The sequence below is a fragment of the Chiloscyllium punctatum genome, chromosome 32 (assembly GCF_047496795.1).
Source record: "Chiloscyllium punctatum isolate Juve2018m chromosome 32, sChiPun1.3, whole genome shotgun sequence".
In the NCBI taxonomy this organism is placed as follows: domain Eukaryota; kingdom Metazoa; phylum Chordata; class Chondrichthyes; order Orectolobiformes; family Hemiscylliidae; genus Chiloscyllium; species Chiloscyllium punctatum.
The window spans coordinates 15,357,376-15,377,347 of NC_092770.1; the positions used below are offsets into that span (position 1 = coordinate 15,357,376).

General features: G+C 41.6%; 1 protein-coding gene across 4 annotated transcripts in view; it reads right to left on the reverse strand.

The window, feature by feature from the left end:
- The window catches only part of frs2a (fibroblast growth factor receptor substrate 2a), a 121,281-nt gene continuing 101,309 nt past the window's right edge, over positions 1-19,972 (reverse strand). For all 4 annotated transcript variants that reach the window (XM_072551705.1, XM_072551707.1, XM_072551708.1 and 1 more), the window contains 2 exons: positions 7,744-7,907; positions 1-2,506 (listed from right to left, as the gene is read on the reverse strand). In XM_072551705.1, coding sequence (XP_072407806.1) covers positions 1,553-2,506; positions 7,744-7,907 — 1,118 coding nt within the window. In that variant the 3' untranslated portion in view covers positions 1-1,552. The remainder of the gene's footprint in view (positions 2,507-7,743; positions 7,908-19,972) is intronic.

Sequence of the window (19,972 nt, forward strand, 5' to 3'; positions counted from 1 at the left end):
CACAAAAAAAGGTTTATTAATCATACACTGTTAAGTACAATGCTCGTTTTGAATGATGCAGCTTAGTCCACAGGGAACCTCCAAGAGCTGTTAAACACTGAAGCTCTAGGCAGCTGCCAAATACACAAACAATGATTTGTTTTAAAAAATTTGGTTTTACTTCAAAACTAGAGGACTCTTGTAAACCAGGTAATGTGTTGCAATTACAACTGTTTGTAAAATCATCATTCTTATGCTACAAAAATGTTTTACAATATTGGCACTTTTGACATTTGACAACCTCAGGCACAAAATATATGGGTATTCCTTAAAACCAACAATTTTGGCAAATCAGTAACTGAAATGCAAATAATATAAAATGGTAACTTCTAACTAATTTTTGTTTGGAGTATATTTCATACTCGATTATGACAAAGAGCAATGCAAGAAGACATGGAATGTTTGCAACTCAAACACCAAAGGGGGTAAAATACATATAGAAAAATGTACAACAAAGTTAAGTATTGATGTGCGCCACTCTGAGCTTGTACTATTTTTTGTGTCCTATGTAAAAATAATTTTAAACTATTTTACTACTTTTATACAATCACTACATTTATGCAAGACTATCATTTTATAATGCTTGTTAGAAAATTTTACAGTATTGTACAATACAAAAATAGCCAAGCAATATTAAATGTAAGTTTTCATCCTTTAGTGTACTTTATAGTCGAGGAATTTAAGTTCCCTGTTTCTTCTTTGCAATTATGAAATGGCACCAACACTGACTGAAGGTTTAATATGACCAATTGCTAATCATATCAAAAGTATTCTAATTTTCAGTTAGACAAAAGGGCAACTCCATTTTCAGAATGTGATTCTATTTAACAAATTAGACCTGAATGAAACTGGTAAAAGAAAATGAGCAAAGGTAGAAGCATTGATAGCGAAGTATTTTGAACGTGATGGCTGCAAGGCACAAACATGATGTTTAAATCTTGTTCAAAACAATCCTTTGAAACTAAGGATACACTGCATGATATATCCTCAACAATGTTACACTACTGTCTGGTTGATGTGATTAATGCACATTTATACATGGATTCTGGTGGCAAAGTCAAGTTGTATACCAGCATCAGTTAGGGCTAATGAAACACATACCAATCTTAATAGAAACTGCAGAAAATAAATTTAGTAAGGTATGCCATTTGCCTGCAAAGAATATACATACCATATAAAGATCTGTAAGATTGCTGGAAAAGCCCACAAAGTAGTAGATCTAAATATTTGCATTCATGTCATATTCATGGGAGCGGCATTTCATTCCAATACAGGTGAAAGGAATTAGTACTGTAAAAGTTATCAGGTTCTAAAACCCAGAAAAAAAGGGTGTTCTTATGGAGTTCCTGCTCTGCATGAATTCCCTTTAAACAGGTATAGCATGTAAGGCTCAACATATTCCTATAACTTTTCCTTAATTCAATCTATTAACTTGTTAGATTTTAGAAGAGAGAACTCAGTCTGTCTCTTTATTTAACAAAGGTGCAACTAAACAAAATAGTGCTTCCTAGGCTCACATTGGCAGGTCAGTACTATTATGTCTTGTTTTTCTTGCAGTTCCATCATCTCTTGGCAGTGCTTTCTGCAAGTTTGACATAGCAGCAGTCTTTTCTATGTCTATCATAGCATATAATTCCGTTCGCCTGGTCGGAGTCTGTGGAAGTGGAGTAGTGGGTGTTTTTGGAGTCTGTGGATTATCCGAATCACTACCACCTTCCAAGTCAACTTGGATGTAGTTCAACTGCCTATGTTCAAGACTTGGTCGTCTTATATCAAAATTAAAAACACTTGGGGAACAATCCAGTTGTCGTAAAAAATCAACTTTGTGTATGTTAGGTTGAACAGTTACATTCTCTGTATTGACATAGTTGTGCATTTGATCAAGATTAGTGTGGTAACCGTTTTGAGAAGGTGTCTTTGGTCCCAAACTATCTTCTTCATCTCTGCTTAGTTTGCGTACTTCCCACACTGGAGGCAACGAAGGCAAGTTTTCATAATTCAAGAGTGCAGTCCTTCTCTGAGCAGAATTGTTTATATTCTGAGCATCTGTACCATTATTTGACATTAGTCTACTCCGTCTGCCTCCTGAGGCATTGGGGATTGACAGACCATTAAGATTTTCAAACACTAGTTTATTAGTAGAGGGTGCTTCTTTGCGCTCATCACTGTCATAACCAGTGTCCCAATCAGTACAATTAGTGCCACTGCCATTTGTCTGGTCATTTCCAAGGGCTTCCTGTCTCTCCTTTTCCATTTGTTGCATTTGTACAGGAGTTGGTCCCAAAACAAACTTAACACCTTCAGGTTCAAAGACAACTTGTGGGTTTCTCTCTTCCACTGAACAGCAATGATCTCCTAGTTCTCTGTTGACATCACCATTTAAGGGCTGGAGTTCCACTGATGTTTGCACAGTGGATCTGTTCTTTAGTTCTTCATGTACACCAGAGGTATTGACATATGTATGGACCTGTGAACAGATGAAATGCAAAGACATAAGCAGCCATGTTGAAAGAGCCATGTAAAAGCATGAACCATACACAGAGGAAAAAAAACACCAAAATTACAGCAACAATGTCTTCTTAGTCAAGTATAGACAGTCCCAAGGTTATGAATGAGTTCTGTTGTTGACATTATATACAATTTCAAACACAATACAGTACAATATAAATTAGCCATTTGTAAGTACGAGCAAACATTCGCATGTTGGATCTTTAAAATTAATGTTAATACACCCCTGTATGTAAGCACCTTCATAAGTCGGATGTTCATAAGTCAGGGACTACCTATAAATGTTTCTTCAGTTAGTATGGTTTGAAGTTGGTAGCATTTACACAAAAATGTCAGTGTTCACCAATACTCCTGTGAAACTGACTAACTTCTGAAGTCTGCAGTTAAATACAGAAATCCACTGCCTGTTGTCAGTGACTTTATGCTTTTGCAGAGGATTCACTATTGAACCAGGTAGAAATCACTGACCAGATAAAAGCTTTGCTCTTTTAAATTGCGAATCAAATGAGTACTGAGGTTTTTCGACAGTGTATGAAATTCATAATCACTATTGAACACTTTGTTCACTGTCAGACAAAATAATTTTATACTTGTAGAATGTCAACTTTTCTGCATTTTTATAAAATATTACAAGTTTCCTCATGACAATTCAGCTTCCATTTAATTCACATGTATATTCCAATTATTTATTTCACTGTCTGGAGAAACCCAAGACCTGGAGTCACACTGGAAGAGATTTGGAAAGGTGAAATCTTTGCCACAGAGCTGGGCATCTTTCTTAAAGGTTATTGGCAGATGCTTTTGCTTAGCCAATGGCCACTAAATATAGACTGTTTCTTCAGCTCAAAGTAGAAGACCTATCCTATTTTCAAGGACTTTCTGTTCTGCAGATCTGAAAAATTAACTTAAGTCTTTAATATCCTGACTTTCTTCTTTCAACAATTTTAGATAAAGCCAAATGTTACCTAAGAATTTAAGAAATAGGAGCATAGATCAGGCCCTTTGGCCCTTGATGTTGCGCCGACCTGTGAACTAATCTAAGCCCATACCCCTAGACTATCCCATCACCATCCATGTGCTGATCTAAGGATTGGTTAAATCTCACTAATGTGGCTGAGTTAACTACATTGGCAGGCAGGGCATTCCACGCCCTTACCACTCTCTGAGTAAAGAATCTGCCTTTGACATATGTCTTAAACCCCTCGTCCAAACTGATGTCATCATCCTAGGAAAAAAACTTTCACTGTCTAACCCTCTGAGATCATCTTTGTTTGTGTCTATCAAATCCCCTCTTAGCCTTCTTCTTTCCAATGAAAACAGACCCAAATCTCACAGCCTTTCCTAAGAAGACCTGCCCTTCAGACTAGGCAACATCCCGGTAAGTCTCCTCTGCACCTTCTCCAATGCTTCAACATTCTTCCTGTAATGGGGCGACCAGAACGGTACACAATATTCCAGGTGCAGCCACACTAGCATTTTGTATAGTTGCAGCATGACATTATGGCTCTGGAACTCAATCCCTCTCCCAATAAACCTAACACACCTTATGCCTTCTTAACAGCACTATCAACCTGGGTGGCAACTTTCAGAGATCGATGTACATGGATTGCAAGATCCCTCTGCACATCAACACTACCAAGAATCTTTCCATTGACCCAATATTCTGCCTTCCCGTTATTCTTTTCAAAGTGAATCACCTCACATTTATCTGCATTGAACTCCACTTGCCACCTCTCAGCCCAATTCTGCAGTTTATCCAAGTCCTCCTACAACATTCTTTCACACTGCCCACTACTCCATTGACTTTAGTGTCATCTGCAAACTTACTAACCCATCTATCTATGCCTGCATCTAGGTCATTTATAAAAATGACAAACAGCAATGATCCCAAAACAGATCCTTGTGGCACACCACTAGTCATCGGACTCCAGGCTGAATATTTTCCATCAATCACCACTCCCTGCCTTCTTATAGAAAGCCAGTTTCTAATCCAAACTGCTAAATCACCCTCAATCCCATGCCTCTGCATTTTCTCCAACAGTCTACCATGTGGAACCTTATTAAAGGCTTTACTGAAGTCCATGTACACCACGTCGACTGCCCCACCCTCACCCACATGCTTGGTCACCTTCTCAATGAGGTTTGAGAGACATGACCTGCCCATGACAAATCCATGTTGACTATCTGCAATCAAATTGTTGCTTGCAAGATAGTTATAAATCCTATCTCTAATCATCCTTTCCAAAGCTTTTACCACAGCAGAAGTCTGAGGTGGTTCCGCCTTTTGAACCTGGTCTGCTATTTAATGAAATCATGGTTGGTCTTCTACTTGAATCCTATTTTCCTGCACTTGTAGAATTTTACTTCTTGACAATTTTATATATAGAAGTTGATCAATCTCTGTCTTTAACATCTTAAATGACGGAACTTCCATAGCCACCTGGAGCGGAGAATTCCAAAGACTCACCACTCTCCGAGTGCAGAGGTTTCTTCTCATCTCAGACCCAAATGGTCTAGCCCTTATTCTGAGATTTAGTCCCAGCCAGGAGAAATCCTGTATCTGCCACCTCAATCCCTACACAAATTTCTACGATCTGGAGGTGCCGGTGTACAAAGTTAAAATTCACACAACACCAGGTTATAATCCAACAGGTTTATTTGGAAGCACTAGCTTTCGGAGCGCTGCTCCTTCATAAGGTGGTTGTGGAACATGAGATTGTAAGACACAGAATTTAAAGCAAAAGTTTACAGTGTGATGTAACTGAAATTATATATTGAAAATGACCTGGATTGATTGTAAAGTCTCTCATCTTTTCGTACTTCTCGCGTCGGTGACTTCTACTGCCCTTCTGAAGATGCACAAGGCAAACACCTGAGGACGTTCCATCGTATCAGGCAATGGGACCCTGTGTGAGAATCTCTCTGGCTATGTCAAAGGCATCTTGAAACCCATTGTACAAGAGATCCCCCAGCTTCTGTCACGACAGTACAGATTTCTTACAGAAACTCAGCACGCTCAGACCTGTAGAAACTGGAATATTCCTTGTCACAATAGATGTTTCAGCACTCTACACCAGCATCCCCCACAATGACGGCATCGCAGCAACAGCCTCAGCACTCAACACCAATAATTGCCAATCTCCGAGCACTGTCCTAAACTCATCCACTTTATCCTTGACCACAACATTTTCACCCTTGACAACCAGTTCTTCATGCAGACACTCGGAACAGCCATAGGGACCAAATTTGCATCCCAATATGCCAACATTTTCATGCACAGGTTTGAAAAAGACTTTTCCTCCATGCAGGACCTCCAGCCAACACTATACTCCAGGTACACTGACGGCATTTTCTTCCCTTGGACCCATGGCAAGGAGTCACTGAAACAACTACACAGTGATATCGACAAGTTTCATCCCACCAAGCTCACAATGGACTACTCTCTACTATGTGTCTCATTCTTGGACACATGCATCCCCATCAAGGACAGGCACCTCACTCTACCATAAACCCACAGATAACCTTATGATGCTACACTTTTCCAGCTTACTCCTGAAACATATTAAAACAGCCACCCTCAATGGACAAGCCCTACGCATACACAGGATCTGTTCAGATGATGGGCACCTGGAATTACTCAAGGATGCCCTCATAAGCACAGGGTACAATGCTCAACTCATCAGCCGCCAGTTCCAACGTGCCACAGCTAGAAACCATAATGACCTCCTCAGGAGACAGACACAAGCTGCAACCAATAGGGTACCCTTCATTGTGCAGTACTTCCCAGGAGCTGAAAAACTGCTCCATGTTCATCGCAGTCAATATCAATAAGGATGAGCACCTCGCCAAGACCTTCCCCACACCTCCACTTTCGCCTGTAACAACCACTAGACTTCAAACAGATCATTGTTCATGGTAAACTGCCCAGCTTTCAGAACACCACCATATAACCTTGTCACAGTAGATGCTGCAAGACATGTCAGAATGTTGACATGGATACCACCGTTACGCATGGGGACACTTCCCACCAAGTACGCGGCAGGTACTAATGCGATTCAGCCAACGTTGTCTATCTCATACACTGCTGACGAGGATGCCCTGAGGAATGGTACATTAGTGAGACAAAGCAGAGGCTACGGCAACGGATGAATGGACACCACACAACAGACAGGAGTGTTCCCTCCCAGGCAGAGAATACTTCAGCGGTCCGAAACATTCGACCTCAGACCTTTGGGGGACCGTCCTCCAAGGTGGACGTCGGGACAGGCAACAACGAAAAGTGGCCGAGCAGCGGCTGATAGCCAAGTTCAATACCCATGGGGATGGCCTCAACTGGGACCTTGGGTTCATGTCACACTACAGGTGACTCCATTGCACTATACATACACACACAGGCACACTCCTATAGACACACGCACACTCAGACCCTCTCTCATACGCTCACACATACACTTCCACACTCACACACGCACCTTCTCATAGAATAATACCCCTTTACACTCTCACACATACACACACTCATAACAGCTCCCCCCCACCCCCCCCCCCCAACACACACATACACATACATTTGTGGGGTGAATTTGTATTTGCAGAATTACATTTTACTTTGCTCAAACACTGCATGAATCCATGTAAGATTCTACAAATACATTTTTTAGGTTAGAATCGGCCTGACCTTTGTGGTACAAACAGTCTCACACAGGACACTTCACACCTTAAATGCATTATCTGGGCCGACATGACACCAATTGTTAAAGCTGACTTGAGAATGTAACTTCTAAAAACGTTTTGCGACTTGCATATCAAAGAACTAAAATCAACATGGTCATTCTAAAAGATGAGAGACTTAACAAACAATCCAGGTCTTTTTCAACATATAATTTCATTTACATCACACTGTAAACTTTTGGTAGAAATTCTGTGTCTTACGATCTTATACTCCACAAACACCTGATGAAAGAGCAGCGCTCTGAAATCTACTGCTTCCAAATAAACCTGTTGGACTATAACCTGGTGTTGTGTGATTTTTAAGAATTTCCATGTTTGCATGAGATCACCTGTCGATCTTTGAAACTCCACATTGCTTTTACAAGTGATTATTCTTGTGAAAAAAATTTACTTGCATAAATATGCAAACACATTTTCTTCTTAACCATAAACCTATTTCAGGGAAAAATGTCACACTGTTCTGACCTGTTCCTCTGTAAGTATCAGAGGGTGAGTTGACTCCTCGTCCAATGAGGGCAATCGTGCACTACCTACAGATGGATGTCGTGTTGAAGGGTGAGAAGATCCATCTCCAAATGATGGATACCGAGGATATCCGTTCGGTAAACTTGGTTGAACAAAACCTGGAGCTGAAAAGAATGAAATACATATAATTGTAGAACAATTGTAAACTTATTCAAATTACATTTTTACAGCATAAACCTTAATTTTAAAAGAATCCTGAAATATGTATGCCCAATGGAAGTTTTCACTGTTAAATGTGGCCTGTCACAAATATAAGTCCACTCACTTCAGCAGAATAGCTGTAGAAACCTGCAGATTGGAAATAGTCATTTCTAAGGTTACCAAGGACCTTCCACTGAATTAAAGTGAACAATTGGCAGAATCACCACACTTGATCAGAGATTTGACAGTTTCAATATTCAGTTGATAGCCTGATCAAAGAAAAAGCAGCAAGATGAAGTCTGCTGCAATCAATATTTGCATCAGAACAGCTAGTTACAAAAAAAAGGCAGATTTTGATAATTATAACCACAAAGTTTTGCAAAATACTAAGATTTTAGAAAACTGCAAGAGCAAACAGCTCTTGCTTCATGGTTTCTTTTTTATTTAGATATTCATGCCCACATTTAAAGTGGTTAGGGTATCCCAATGAATATTAAAATGTCTTCAACGATGAGAAAATGCTAAAACATTTCTACTAATTGCTGTTGCTTAAGTTGACCCAAACAGACTATACACCTTGATCCTTTGACATTCTCTCCAATATACTCATATAGTCCATTATTAAGAGTGCTACCCCACCTCCTGTTTGCCTATCCTTAAAAGAATAATCTAAATATTTAGTTTACAATCTTGATCACTCTATAGACATCTTTCTGTATTAATTAAATCATTACTTCAATTTGTGCTTTCAAATCATCAACTTGTTGTGAATGTTGTGTGTATTCAGATAAAAGTATGTTTAAACCCACCTTTTTAATATTATTCTGCTCCTATTTTAATGTTTGCCTTTGCTCAATTTGTCTTCAAATTGAGCTACAACTTCCTATTACCAGTTTTACTGCCCTCCAAAACGAGCTCCCTCTCAGATTCCTATCCCTTGACAATCTTGTTTAAATTCCTTAAACCTCCCCCGCCCCAACCAAAGCAGCAACAAATCTCCCTTTGAAGTCATTAGTTTCAATCCTCCTAAGATTCAACACAGCCACCTGCCCAAGACTGGGTCATAAACTTGAATCCCTCCATCCTCCAATTCTTACACCCTGCGTTGAACTGCTCAGTACTTTCACTCCTATCCTCACTAGCATGTGGGACAGAGTAATCTTGAGATTACAATTTCTGAGGTCCTACTTTATAACCTCCTCCCCAATTCTTTAAAATCTGTTTTCAAGCCTCAACCCAATGTTAGCCATGATCTCATTTTTTTTGTTTATTTTTTATTATTTGTTTTTAAAATTAAAAAAAAATTAATTTATTATTATTATTTGTTCACTATCAAGAGAATGTCCTGCAGCTGCTTCATGACCTTCTTGACTCTGACTTTGGTGAGGCAACATGACATCCTTAAGTATGGGATACCACATATTCAGCTCCGATTGCAGTCCTCTGAGCAACCATCGCCCTCACCAATATTCAAAACAGAAAACTGACCGTCTCAGGGGAACTCCGGGATCTCTTAGGAAATGTGTGACCACTGGTACATTTCTAACCTGTGTTGTGACCACGTTCCCAAATATGTTGTCCATGCAGTTCTTTGCCTTATGTATCATGGCGAGTTCAACCACTGCTCAAATTCTGAAATGTGGAGCTCAAGCTTGTGCAGGTGGGGACAATTCCTTAAGCTACCTGTCTCTTTTACCCATGTCCATCCATGGCTTTCCCTAAGTTACAGGCTCTGCATTCCAAATTTGCCAAGCTGTTCTGCCACACCTTAACCTATTTATTATAAAAGCAATAGTTTGGACTCAAAAATTTAAATCTAAGCTTTATTTCAATATTGTAAATATAAAAATAGTGGAGCACCAAAGTGATTTAGGGTCCAGGAACACAGGTAAGTGAAATGTTATTAGGTGCAATAAATAATCAAACACACCAGATCTAAAAGTTGAAGTTCTAAATTGGAGAAAGGCCAATTTTGATGGTATTAGGCAAGAACTTTTGAAAGCTGATTGGGGGCAGATATTTGCAGGTAAAGGTACGGCTGAAAAATGGGAAGCCTTCAGAAATGAGATAATGAGAATCCAGATAACGTATATTCCTGTTAGGGTGAAGGGAAAGGCTGGTAGATATAGGGAATGCTGGATGACTAAAGAAATCGAGGATTTGGTTAAGAAAAAGAAGGAAATGTTTGTCAGGTATAGACAGGATAGATTGAGTGAATCCTTAGAGTATAAAGGCAGTAGGACTATACATAAGAGGGAAATCAGGAGGGCATAAAGGAGACATGAGACAGCTTTGGCAAATAGAATTAAGGAGATTCCAAAGGTTTTTTTACAAATACATTAAAGACAAAAGGATAACTAGGGAGAGAATAGGGCCCCTCAAACATCAGCAAGGCAGCCTTTGTGTGGAGCCACAGAAAATGGGGAAGATACTAAATGAGTATTTTGCATCAGTATTTACTGTGGAAAAGGATATGGAAGATATAGACTATAGGGAAATAAATGGTGACATCTTGCAAATGTCCAAATTACAGAGGAGGAAGTGCTGGATGTCTTGAAATGGTTAAAGGTGGATAAATCCCCAGGACCTGATCAGGTATACCCAAGAACTCTGTGGGAAGCTAGAGAAGTGATTGCTGGGCCTCTTACTGAGATATTTGTATCATCGATAGTCACAGGTGAGGTGCCGGAAGACTGGAGGTTGGCTAATGTGGTGCCACTATTTAAGAAGGGCGGTAAAGACAAGCCAGGGAACTATAGACCGGTGAACCTGACGTCGATCGTTGGCAAGTTGTTGGAGTGAGCCCTGAGGGACAGGATGTACATGTATTTGGAAAGGCAAGGACTGATTAGGGATAGTCAACATGGCTTTGTGCGTGGGAAATCATGTCTCACAAACTTGAAGTTTTGAGAAAGTAACAAAGAGGATTGATGAGGGCAGAGTGGTAGAAATGATTTATATGGACTTCAGTAAAACGTTTGACAAGATCCCCCATGGGGAGATTCTTTATTAAGGTTAGATCTCACGGAATACAGGGAGAACTAGCCATTTGGATATAGAACTGGCTCAAAAGGTAGAAGACAGAAGGTGATGGTGGAGGGTAGTTTTTCAGACTGAAGGCCTGTGACCAGTGGAGTGTCACAAGGATCGGTGCTGGGTCCTCCAACTTTTGTCATTTACAAAAATGATTTGGATGCGAGCATAAGAGGTACAGTTCGTAAGTTTGCAGATGACACCAAAATTGGAGGTGTAGTGGACAGCGAAGAGGGTTACCTCAGATTACAACAGGATCTTGACCAGATGGGCCAATGGGCTAGGAAGTGGCAGATGGAGTTTAATTCAGATAAATGCGAGGTGCTGCATTTTGGGAAAGCAAATCTTAGCAGGACTTATACACTTAATGGTAAGGTCCTAGGGAGTGTTGCTGAACAAAGAGACCTCGGAGTGCAGGTTCATAGCTCCTTGAAAGTGAAGTCGCAGGTCGGTAGGATAGTGAAGGCGGCATTTGGTATGCTTTCCTTTATTGGTCAGAGTACTGAGTATAGGAGTGGGGAGGTCATGTTGCGGCTGTACAGGACATTGATCAGGCCACTGTTGGAATATTGCGTGCAATTCTGGTCTCCTTCCTATCGGAGAGATGTTGTGAAACTTGAAAGGGTTCAGAAAAGATTTATAAGGATGTTGGCAGGGTTGGAGGATTTGAGCTACAGGGATTGGTTAACAGGCTGGGGTTGTATTCCCTGGAGCGTCGGAGGCTGAGGGGTGACCTTATAAAGGTTCACAAACTTATGAGGTGCATGGATCGGGTAAATAGACAAAGTCTTTTTCCCTTAGGTTGGGGAGTCCAACTAGAGGACATAGGTTTAGGGTGAGAGGGGTAAGATATAAAAGAGACTTAAGAGGCAACCTTTTCACACAGAGGGTGGTACATGTATGGAATGAGCTGCCAGAGGAAGTGGTGGAGGCTGGTACAATTGCAACATTTAAAAGGCATTTGGATGGATATATGAATAGGAAGGGTTTGGAGGGATATGGCCCAGGTGCTGGCAGGTGGGACTAGATTGGGTTGGGATATCTGGTCAGCATGGACGGGTTGGACCGAAGGGTCTGTTTCCGTGCTGTACATCTCTATGACTCTATGACCCTTCTCGACCTTCAGCCTTTAATATTGTCAACTGTAACATTCTGCTCCAACACCTTCCAACTATTAACTGGATGGGACTCCATTCATAAGATTCCAATTTTATCAATTCTGAATTGTAGTCAGGAAATAACTCGTACTTGGCTCCTTTTCCAGCCTCTGCACTTACCTTTGGCATCCTCACAAGGACTTAGCTTTGGCTTTTACCAAATTTATTTGCTACCCTCGGTGAAATCATCTGAAAACATATAGAGTTCCACAGACATACTGATCATGTCCAATTCTAACTCACACCACCATTGATCCACCCTATCCAGTCTCTAAAAATTGTACGCAACAGAGCATGGATAAGCAGAAATTTAATCCAACTAAACAACGGGAAGATTGAAACTATCACCTTTGGTCCCATTGTCTAACTATGGACTCCATTCCTCCCTTGGCAACTGTCTAAGATGAAATAGACTATTCACTACATTGGTGTCACATTTAAACCTAGAAGAGTCTCTCAATGCATATTTACACCCACTCAAGACCACAGCTTTTATCTTAGTAACATGGCATGAGTCCATCTGTGTTTCAGCTTGTCTGCTGCTGAGACCTCACTCACGTCTTTGTTACCTTAAGACTCGAATATTCAAACTCTCTCCTACCCAGTTTCCTAACTTTCATCATCCACAAGCTTCACCTCATCAAACTGTAGTATCCGACCTCTCCGCAGAGCTCAATTCACATGATTGCTGATCCTGCTTTAGCAATGTCGCAATTTTAAAACTCTCCTTAGTTTTGAATTTCTCTGTGGCCTTGCCTTTCACGACCTCTGTAAACTCATTCAGTCCTACAACCATCAAAGATCTCTACGCTCCTATAATTCTGGCCTTTTATTTTGGAGTTATTGAGCATGGAAACAGATCCTTCAGTTGAATTCATCCACGCTGACGAGCTATCCTCAAATGATTTACCAGCATTTAGCCCCTATCCCTCTAAATCCTCCCTATTCATGTACCTATCCAGATGCTTTTTAAAAGTTGTAATTGTACCAGCTTCCACCACTTCCTCTAGCAGCTTGTTCCACATATGTACGTGAAAAATTTGACTCTTCGATCCCCTCTAAATCTTTTCCCTCTCACGTTGAAGCTTTACCCTCTAGTTTTTGACTCCCTACCCTGGGAAAAAGATCTCAGCTATTTACCCTATCCATGCCTCTCATGACATCATAAACCTCGCTAAGGTCACTTATCTGCCTCGGATGCATCAGGGGAAAAAAAAAGCCCTAGCCTATTCAGCCTCTTCCTATTGCTCCAATCCTCCAATTTTGGGAACATCGTTGTAAATCTTTTCTGAATCCTTTAAAGTTTACCAACATCTTTCCTATAGCAAATAGACCAGAATTGAACACAGCAGTCTAAAAGTAGCCTCACCAATGTCCTGTGCAGCCGCAACATGACGTCCTAACTCTGATACTTAATGCGCTGACTAATGAAGGCAAGCATACCAAATGCCTTCTTCACTAGCCTGTCTAATGAGCATTCCTGATTTTAGTTGCTCCAACAATGTCAACTGTGCCTACAGCTACCTAGACCGGAGCTCTAAAATGTTTTTCTGAATCCCTCCCCCTTCTGTAAAATACTCATTAAAACTAACGCTAATGACCAAGCTACAGATGATTGCTCTTAATAGCCTATTACACAGTCTGCAGTCAACACACCTGTGAAACATCTTGGGGTGTTTTGTTATGTTAAAGGCAGTATCCAGAATGCAACGGCCTTTACAGTGAGGGGATTGGAGAGCAGGAGCAGGATGTGTCACTGCAATTGTACAGGACCTTAGTGAGAGTCCATTTGGAGTAATGTGTCAGTTTTATCTGTTTATTTGGCTGTGGAAGGTTTAACTAAATGTGAGACAGATTGACTTTTGCTAGACAATTTCATCAGGGGATATGATGCCAAGATGTGTGGATGAAGTTAGGACCTGGATTAGCCATTACCTCATTGTATGGGAAACAGGCTCAAAGCATTGACTGGGTAAAAACAATGACTGCAGATGCTGGAAACCAGATTCTGGATTAGTGGTGCTGGAAGAGCACAGCAGTTCAGGCAACATCCAAGTAGCTTCGAAATCGACGTTTCGGACAAAAGTCCTGATGAAGGGCTTTTGTCCGAAACGTTGATTTCGAAGCTACTTGGATGCTGCCTGAACTGCAGTGCTCTTCCAGCACCACTAATCCAGAATCAAAGCATTAACTGGCTTACTCCAACAGGCAACTTGCAACAGTTGAATCTAACATATTTGATGAATAAACTGGACCATTTTGTATGTTGATATTAACTAGCTCCGTGCTTTTTGAGCTTATTTTTGAAGGCAAAGGGTCTCTTATAACTTCATTAATTTTGAAGCCCCTGTTTCAGATCTCACCACAAACATGACATCCTTGCTAACAATTCCATTTCTCTTGTCACTCACTGTTTGATGCAGAGCCAACATGTTGAAATCCTATCCTACCCTAAGCTAGCTGCTGATCCCATATTTTCTCCACCACATAAACTAGCACCTGCCATCTCCAGAACACAACCCATTTCAGCCCAATCTCAGCACAATTACTGCTAAGGTCGTCATTTATCCTACTGTCGCCACCACACTTGATTAAGCAATAGTCTCCTGGTTTGTCTCTCATCTTCCACTGATCATATACTGCTGTTTATGAACATCTATGTTACCAAACACTATCTTGCAGCAAGTCCTGCTGACTGTTCATTGCTGATTGAATTTTCTGAGTTTGGACTGTAGTACGTGGTTGCTCGAGAACTGAAGAATAAAAGCAAAGTACTGCAAATGCTGACAATATTAAATTTAATTCTGGGAGTATCAACAGTTTGACAAAACCAGCAACACTGTTGGGTTAAGCAGCATATAGAGTCATAGAGATGTACAGCATGGAAACAGTCCAACCTGTCCATGCCGACCAGATATTCCAACCCAATCTAGTCCCACCTGCCAGCACCCGGCCCACATCCCTCCAAACCCTTCCTATTCATATACCCATCCAAATGCCTCTTAAATGTTGCAATTGTACCAGCCTCCACCACTTCCACTGGCAGCTCATTCCATACACGTACAACCCTCTGCTTGAAAAAGTTGTCCCTTAGGTCTCTTTTATATCTCTCCCCTCTCACCCTAAACCTATGCCCTCGAGTTCTGGACTCCCTGACCCCAGGGAAAAGACTTTGTCTATTTATCCTATCCATGCCCCTCATTACTTGGTAAATCTCTATAAGGTCACTCCTCAGCCTCCAACACTGCAGGGAAAACAGCCCCAGCCTGTTCAGCCTCTCCCTGTAGCTCAAATCCTCCAACCCTGGCAACATCCTTGTAAATCTTTTCTGAACCCTTTCAAGTTTCACAACATTCCTCCAACAGGAAGGAAACCAGAATTGCACGCAATATTCCAACAGTGGCCTAACCAATGTCCTGTACAGCCGCAACATGACCTCCCAACTCTATACTCAATACTCTGACCAATAAAGGAAAGGATACCTAATGCCGCCTTCACTATCCTATATACCTTGGACTCCACTTTCAAGGAGCTATGAACCTGCACTCCAAGGTCTCTTTGTTCAGCAACACTCCCTTGGACCTTACCATTAAGTGTATAAGTCCTGCTAAGATTTGCTTTCCCAAAATGCAGCACCTCGCATTTATCTGAATTAAACTCCATCTGCCACTTCTCAGCCCATTGGCCCATCTGGTCAAGATCCTGTTGTAATCTGAGGTAACCCTCTTCGCTGTCCACTACACCTCCAACTTTGGTGTCATCTGCAAACTTACTAACTGTACCTCTTATGCTCGCATCCAAATCATTTATGTAAATGACAAAAAGTAGATGGCCCAGCACCAATCCTTGTGGCATTCCATTGGTCACAGGCCTCCAGTCTGAAAATCAACTCTCCACCACCACCCTCTGTCTTCTATCTTTGAGCCAGTTCTGTATCCAAATGGCTAGTTCTCCCTGTATTCCATGAGATCGAACCTTGCTAATCAGTCTCCCATGGGGTACCTTGTCGAACGTTTTACTGAAGTCCATATAAATCATATCTACCACTCTGCCCTCATCAATCCTCTTTGTTACTTTCTCAAAACTTCAAGTTTGTGAGACATGATTTCCTACGCATAAAGCCATGTTGACTATCCCTAATCAGTGCTTGCCTTTCCAAATACATGTACATCCTGTCCCTCACGACTCCCTCCAACAACTTGCCAACGATCGACGTCAGGTTCACGGTCTATAGTTCCCTGGCTTGTCTTTACCGCCCTTCTTAAATAGTGGCACCATGTTTGCCAACCTTCAGTCTTCCGGCACCTCACCTGAGACTATCAATGATACAAATATCTCAGCAAGAGGCCAATCAATCACTATTCTAGCTTCCCACAGAGTTCTCGGGTATACCTGATCAGGTCCTGGGGATTTATCCACCTTTAACCGTTTCAAGACATCCAGCACTTCCTCCTCTGTAATATGGACGTTTTGCAAGATGTCACCATTTATTTCCCTGTAGTCTATATCTTCCACATCCTTTTCCACAGTAAATACTGATGCAAAATATTCATTTAGTATCTCCCCCATTTTCTGTGGCTCCACACAAAGGCCGCCTTGCTAATCTTTGAAGGCCCTATTCTCTCCCTTTTGTCTTTAATATATTTGTAAAAACCCTTGGATTCACCTTAATTCTATTTGCCAAAGCTATCGCACATCCCCGTTTTGCCCTCCTGATTTCCCTCTCAAGTATACTCCTACTTCCTTTATACTCCTCTAAGGAATCACTCGATCTATCCTATCTGTACCTGACATACGCTTCCTTCTTTTTCTTAACCAAACCCACAATTTCTTTAGTCATCCAGCATTCCCTATACCTACCAGCCTTCCCTTTCATCCTGACAGGAATATACTTTCCCTGGATTCTTGTTATCTCATTTCTGAAGGCTTCCCATTTTCCAGCCGTCCATTTACCTGTGAACATCTGCCCCCAATCAGCTTTCGAAAGTTCTTTGCAGAGGAGATGACCTAGGGTGTGCAGTGAGAGAGGGACTCACTGAAATCCTTGTAGAGGGAGGAAGAGAGCTTCTTCAAGGAAGGCATCCTTGCAAGAGGATTCGCAGTAGGTTAAAATATTCGAGGAGAAAGTGAGGACTGCAGGTGCTGGAGATCCGAGCTGAAAATGTGTTGCTGGAAAAGCGCAGCAGGTCAGGCAGCATCCAAGGAGCAGGAGAATCGACGTTTCGGGCATGAGCCCTTCTTCAGGAATGAGGAGAGTGTGCCAAGCAGGCTAAGATAAAAGGTAGGGAGGAGGGACTTGGGGGAGGGGCGTTGGAAATGTGATAGGTGGAAGGAGGTCAACGTGAGGGTGATAGGCCAGAGTGGGGGGTGGGGGCGGAGAGGTCAGGAAGAAGATTGCAGGTTAGGAAGGCGGTGCTGAGTTTGAGGGATTTGAGAGTTCTTGCATAATACCGTCAAAATTGGCCTTTCTCCAATTTAGAACTTCAACTTTTAGATCTGCTCCATCCTTTTCCATCTCTATTTTAAAACGAATAGATTTATGGTCACTGGCCCCAAAGTGCTCCCCCACTGACACCTCAGTCACCTGTCCTGCCTTATTTCCCAAGAGTAGATCAAGTTTTGCACCTTCTCCAGTAGGTACATCCACATACAGAATCAGAAAATTTTCTTGTACACACTTAAGAAATTCCTCTCTATCTAAACCTTTAACTCTACGGCAGTCCCAGTCGATGTTTGGGAAGTTAAAATCCACTACCATAACTACCCTATTATTCTTATAGATAGCGGAGATCTCCTTATAAGTTTGTTTCTCAATTTCCCTCTGACTATTGGGGGGTCTATAACACAATCCCAATAAGGTGATCATCCTTTCTGATTTCTCAGTTCCGCCCAAATAACTTCCCTGGACGTATTTCCGGGAATATCCTCCCTCAGTACAGCTGTAATGCTATCCCTTATCAAAAATGCCACTCCCCCCTCCTCTCTTGCCTCCCTTTCTATCCTTCCTGTAGCATTTGTATCCTAGAATATTAAGCTGCCAGTCCTGCTCATCCCTGAGCCATGTTTCTGTAATTGCTATGATATCCCAGTCCCATGTTCCTAACCATGCCCTGAGTTCATCTGCCTTCCCTGTTAGGCCCCTTGCATTGAAATAAATGCAGATTCTGAATTAGTGGTGCTGGAAGAGCACAGCAGTTCAGGCAACATCCAAAGAGCTTAAATGCAGTTTAATTTATTAGTCCTACCTTGTCCCTGCCTGCCCTGACTCAATTCTGTTCTCAGCTGTACCCGTCTCAGATTGATCTCTTTCCTCACTATCTCCCTGGGTCCAACCTCCCACCCCCTCCACCTTACTAGTTTAAATCCTCCCAAGCAGTTCTATCAAATTTCCCTGCCAGTATATTAGTCCCCTTCCAATTTAGATGCAATCCGTCCTTCTTGTATAGGTCACTTCTACCCCAAAAGAGACTCCAATGATCCAAAAATGTGAATCCTTCTCCCATACACCAGCTCCTCAGCCATGCATTCATCTGCTCTATCCTCCGATTCCTGCCCTCACTAGCTCGTAAGCACTGGGGGTAATCCAGATATTATTACCCTTGAGGACCTCCTTTTAAAATTTCTGCCTAAGTCTCTGTAATCTCCCTTCAGAATCTCAACCTTTTCCCTTCCAATGTGGACAATGACCTCCTGCTGGCCCCTCTCCTCCGTGAGAACATTCTGCACCCTCTCTGAGACATCCTTGATCCTGGCACCAGGGAAACAACACACCATTCTGCTTTTTCTCTGCTGGCCACAGAAACGTCTGTCTGTACCGCGGACTACAGAATCCCCTAACACAATTGATCTCTTGGAAGCCGACGTACCCCTCGTTGCATTAGAGCCAGTCTCAATACCAGAAACTTGGCTGTTCGTGTTACGTTCCCCTGAGAATCCATCACCCCCTACATTTTCCAAAACAGCATACTTGTTTGAAATGGGTATATCCACAAAAGACTCCTGCACTAGCTGCCTACCTCTCTTACCCTTCCTGGAGTTAACCCATCTATGTGACTGTATCTGAGACTTGCCCCCTTCCTATAACTGCCATCCATCACATTCTGTTGCAAATTCCTCATCGCTTCTATCTGTCTCTCCAACCGATCCACTCGATCTGATAAGATTCGCATCCAACAGCACTTATGGCAGATATAATCTGCAGTAACCCTTAAACTCTCTTTAAACTCTCACATCTGAAAAGAAGTACATATCACTGCAAAGGCCAGTTTTGCTCCTTCACAATCTACAGACCCAGAAAATAACACCGTGTTATTCCTCTACAAACACTGCCCCAGGTTAAATTAATAGCTATGGCTTATATTTTAAGTTTAATCAAGAGACTTATCTCCAAAAACATATAATCAAGAAAGGACCCACTGCACTCACTAATACAGCCTTTCTCTTGGACAGACTTAAAACTACAGTTAACTTATCTGATTCTGTGCTGTGAACTTTGCCCAACAGTTCCTCCAAGATTAGTTGTGAATTTCACTGTTTGTTAATTTTCCCAGATGCACTACGATGTCCAGCAATACACGAATTCAAACAGCAAAGGCAGTAACTGTGCAGGTTGTCTCTCTCTCCTGCACTGTCCTCACCTTGTGCTTCCTTTGTCTGCTCTTCTTCCTGTTAAAATTGCTGTTGTTTTGACTTTTTTGTTCCAAAGTTACAAAACAATGCAACAGCATATAAAACAGTAATTGCTGCTCCTGGAATTCAAGGAAATCACCTCCAACACCTAAGATACCTCAAAAAAAAAGGAGCAGCTCTTACAGGCAGAAATTTTCCCATCCTCCATC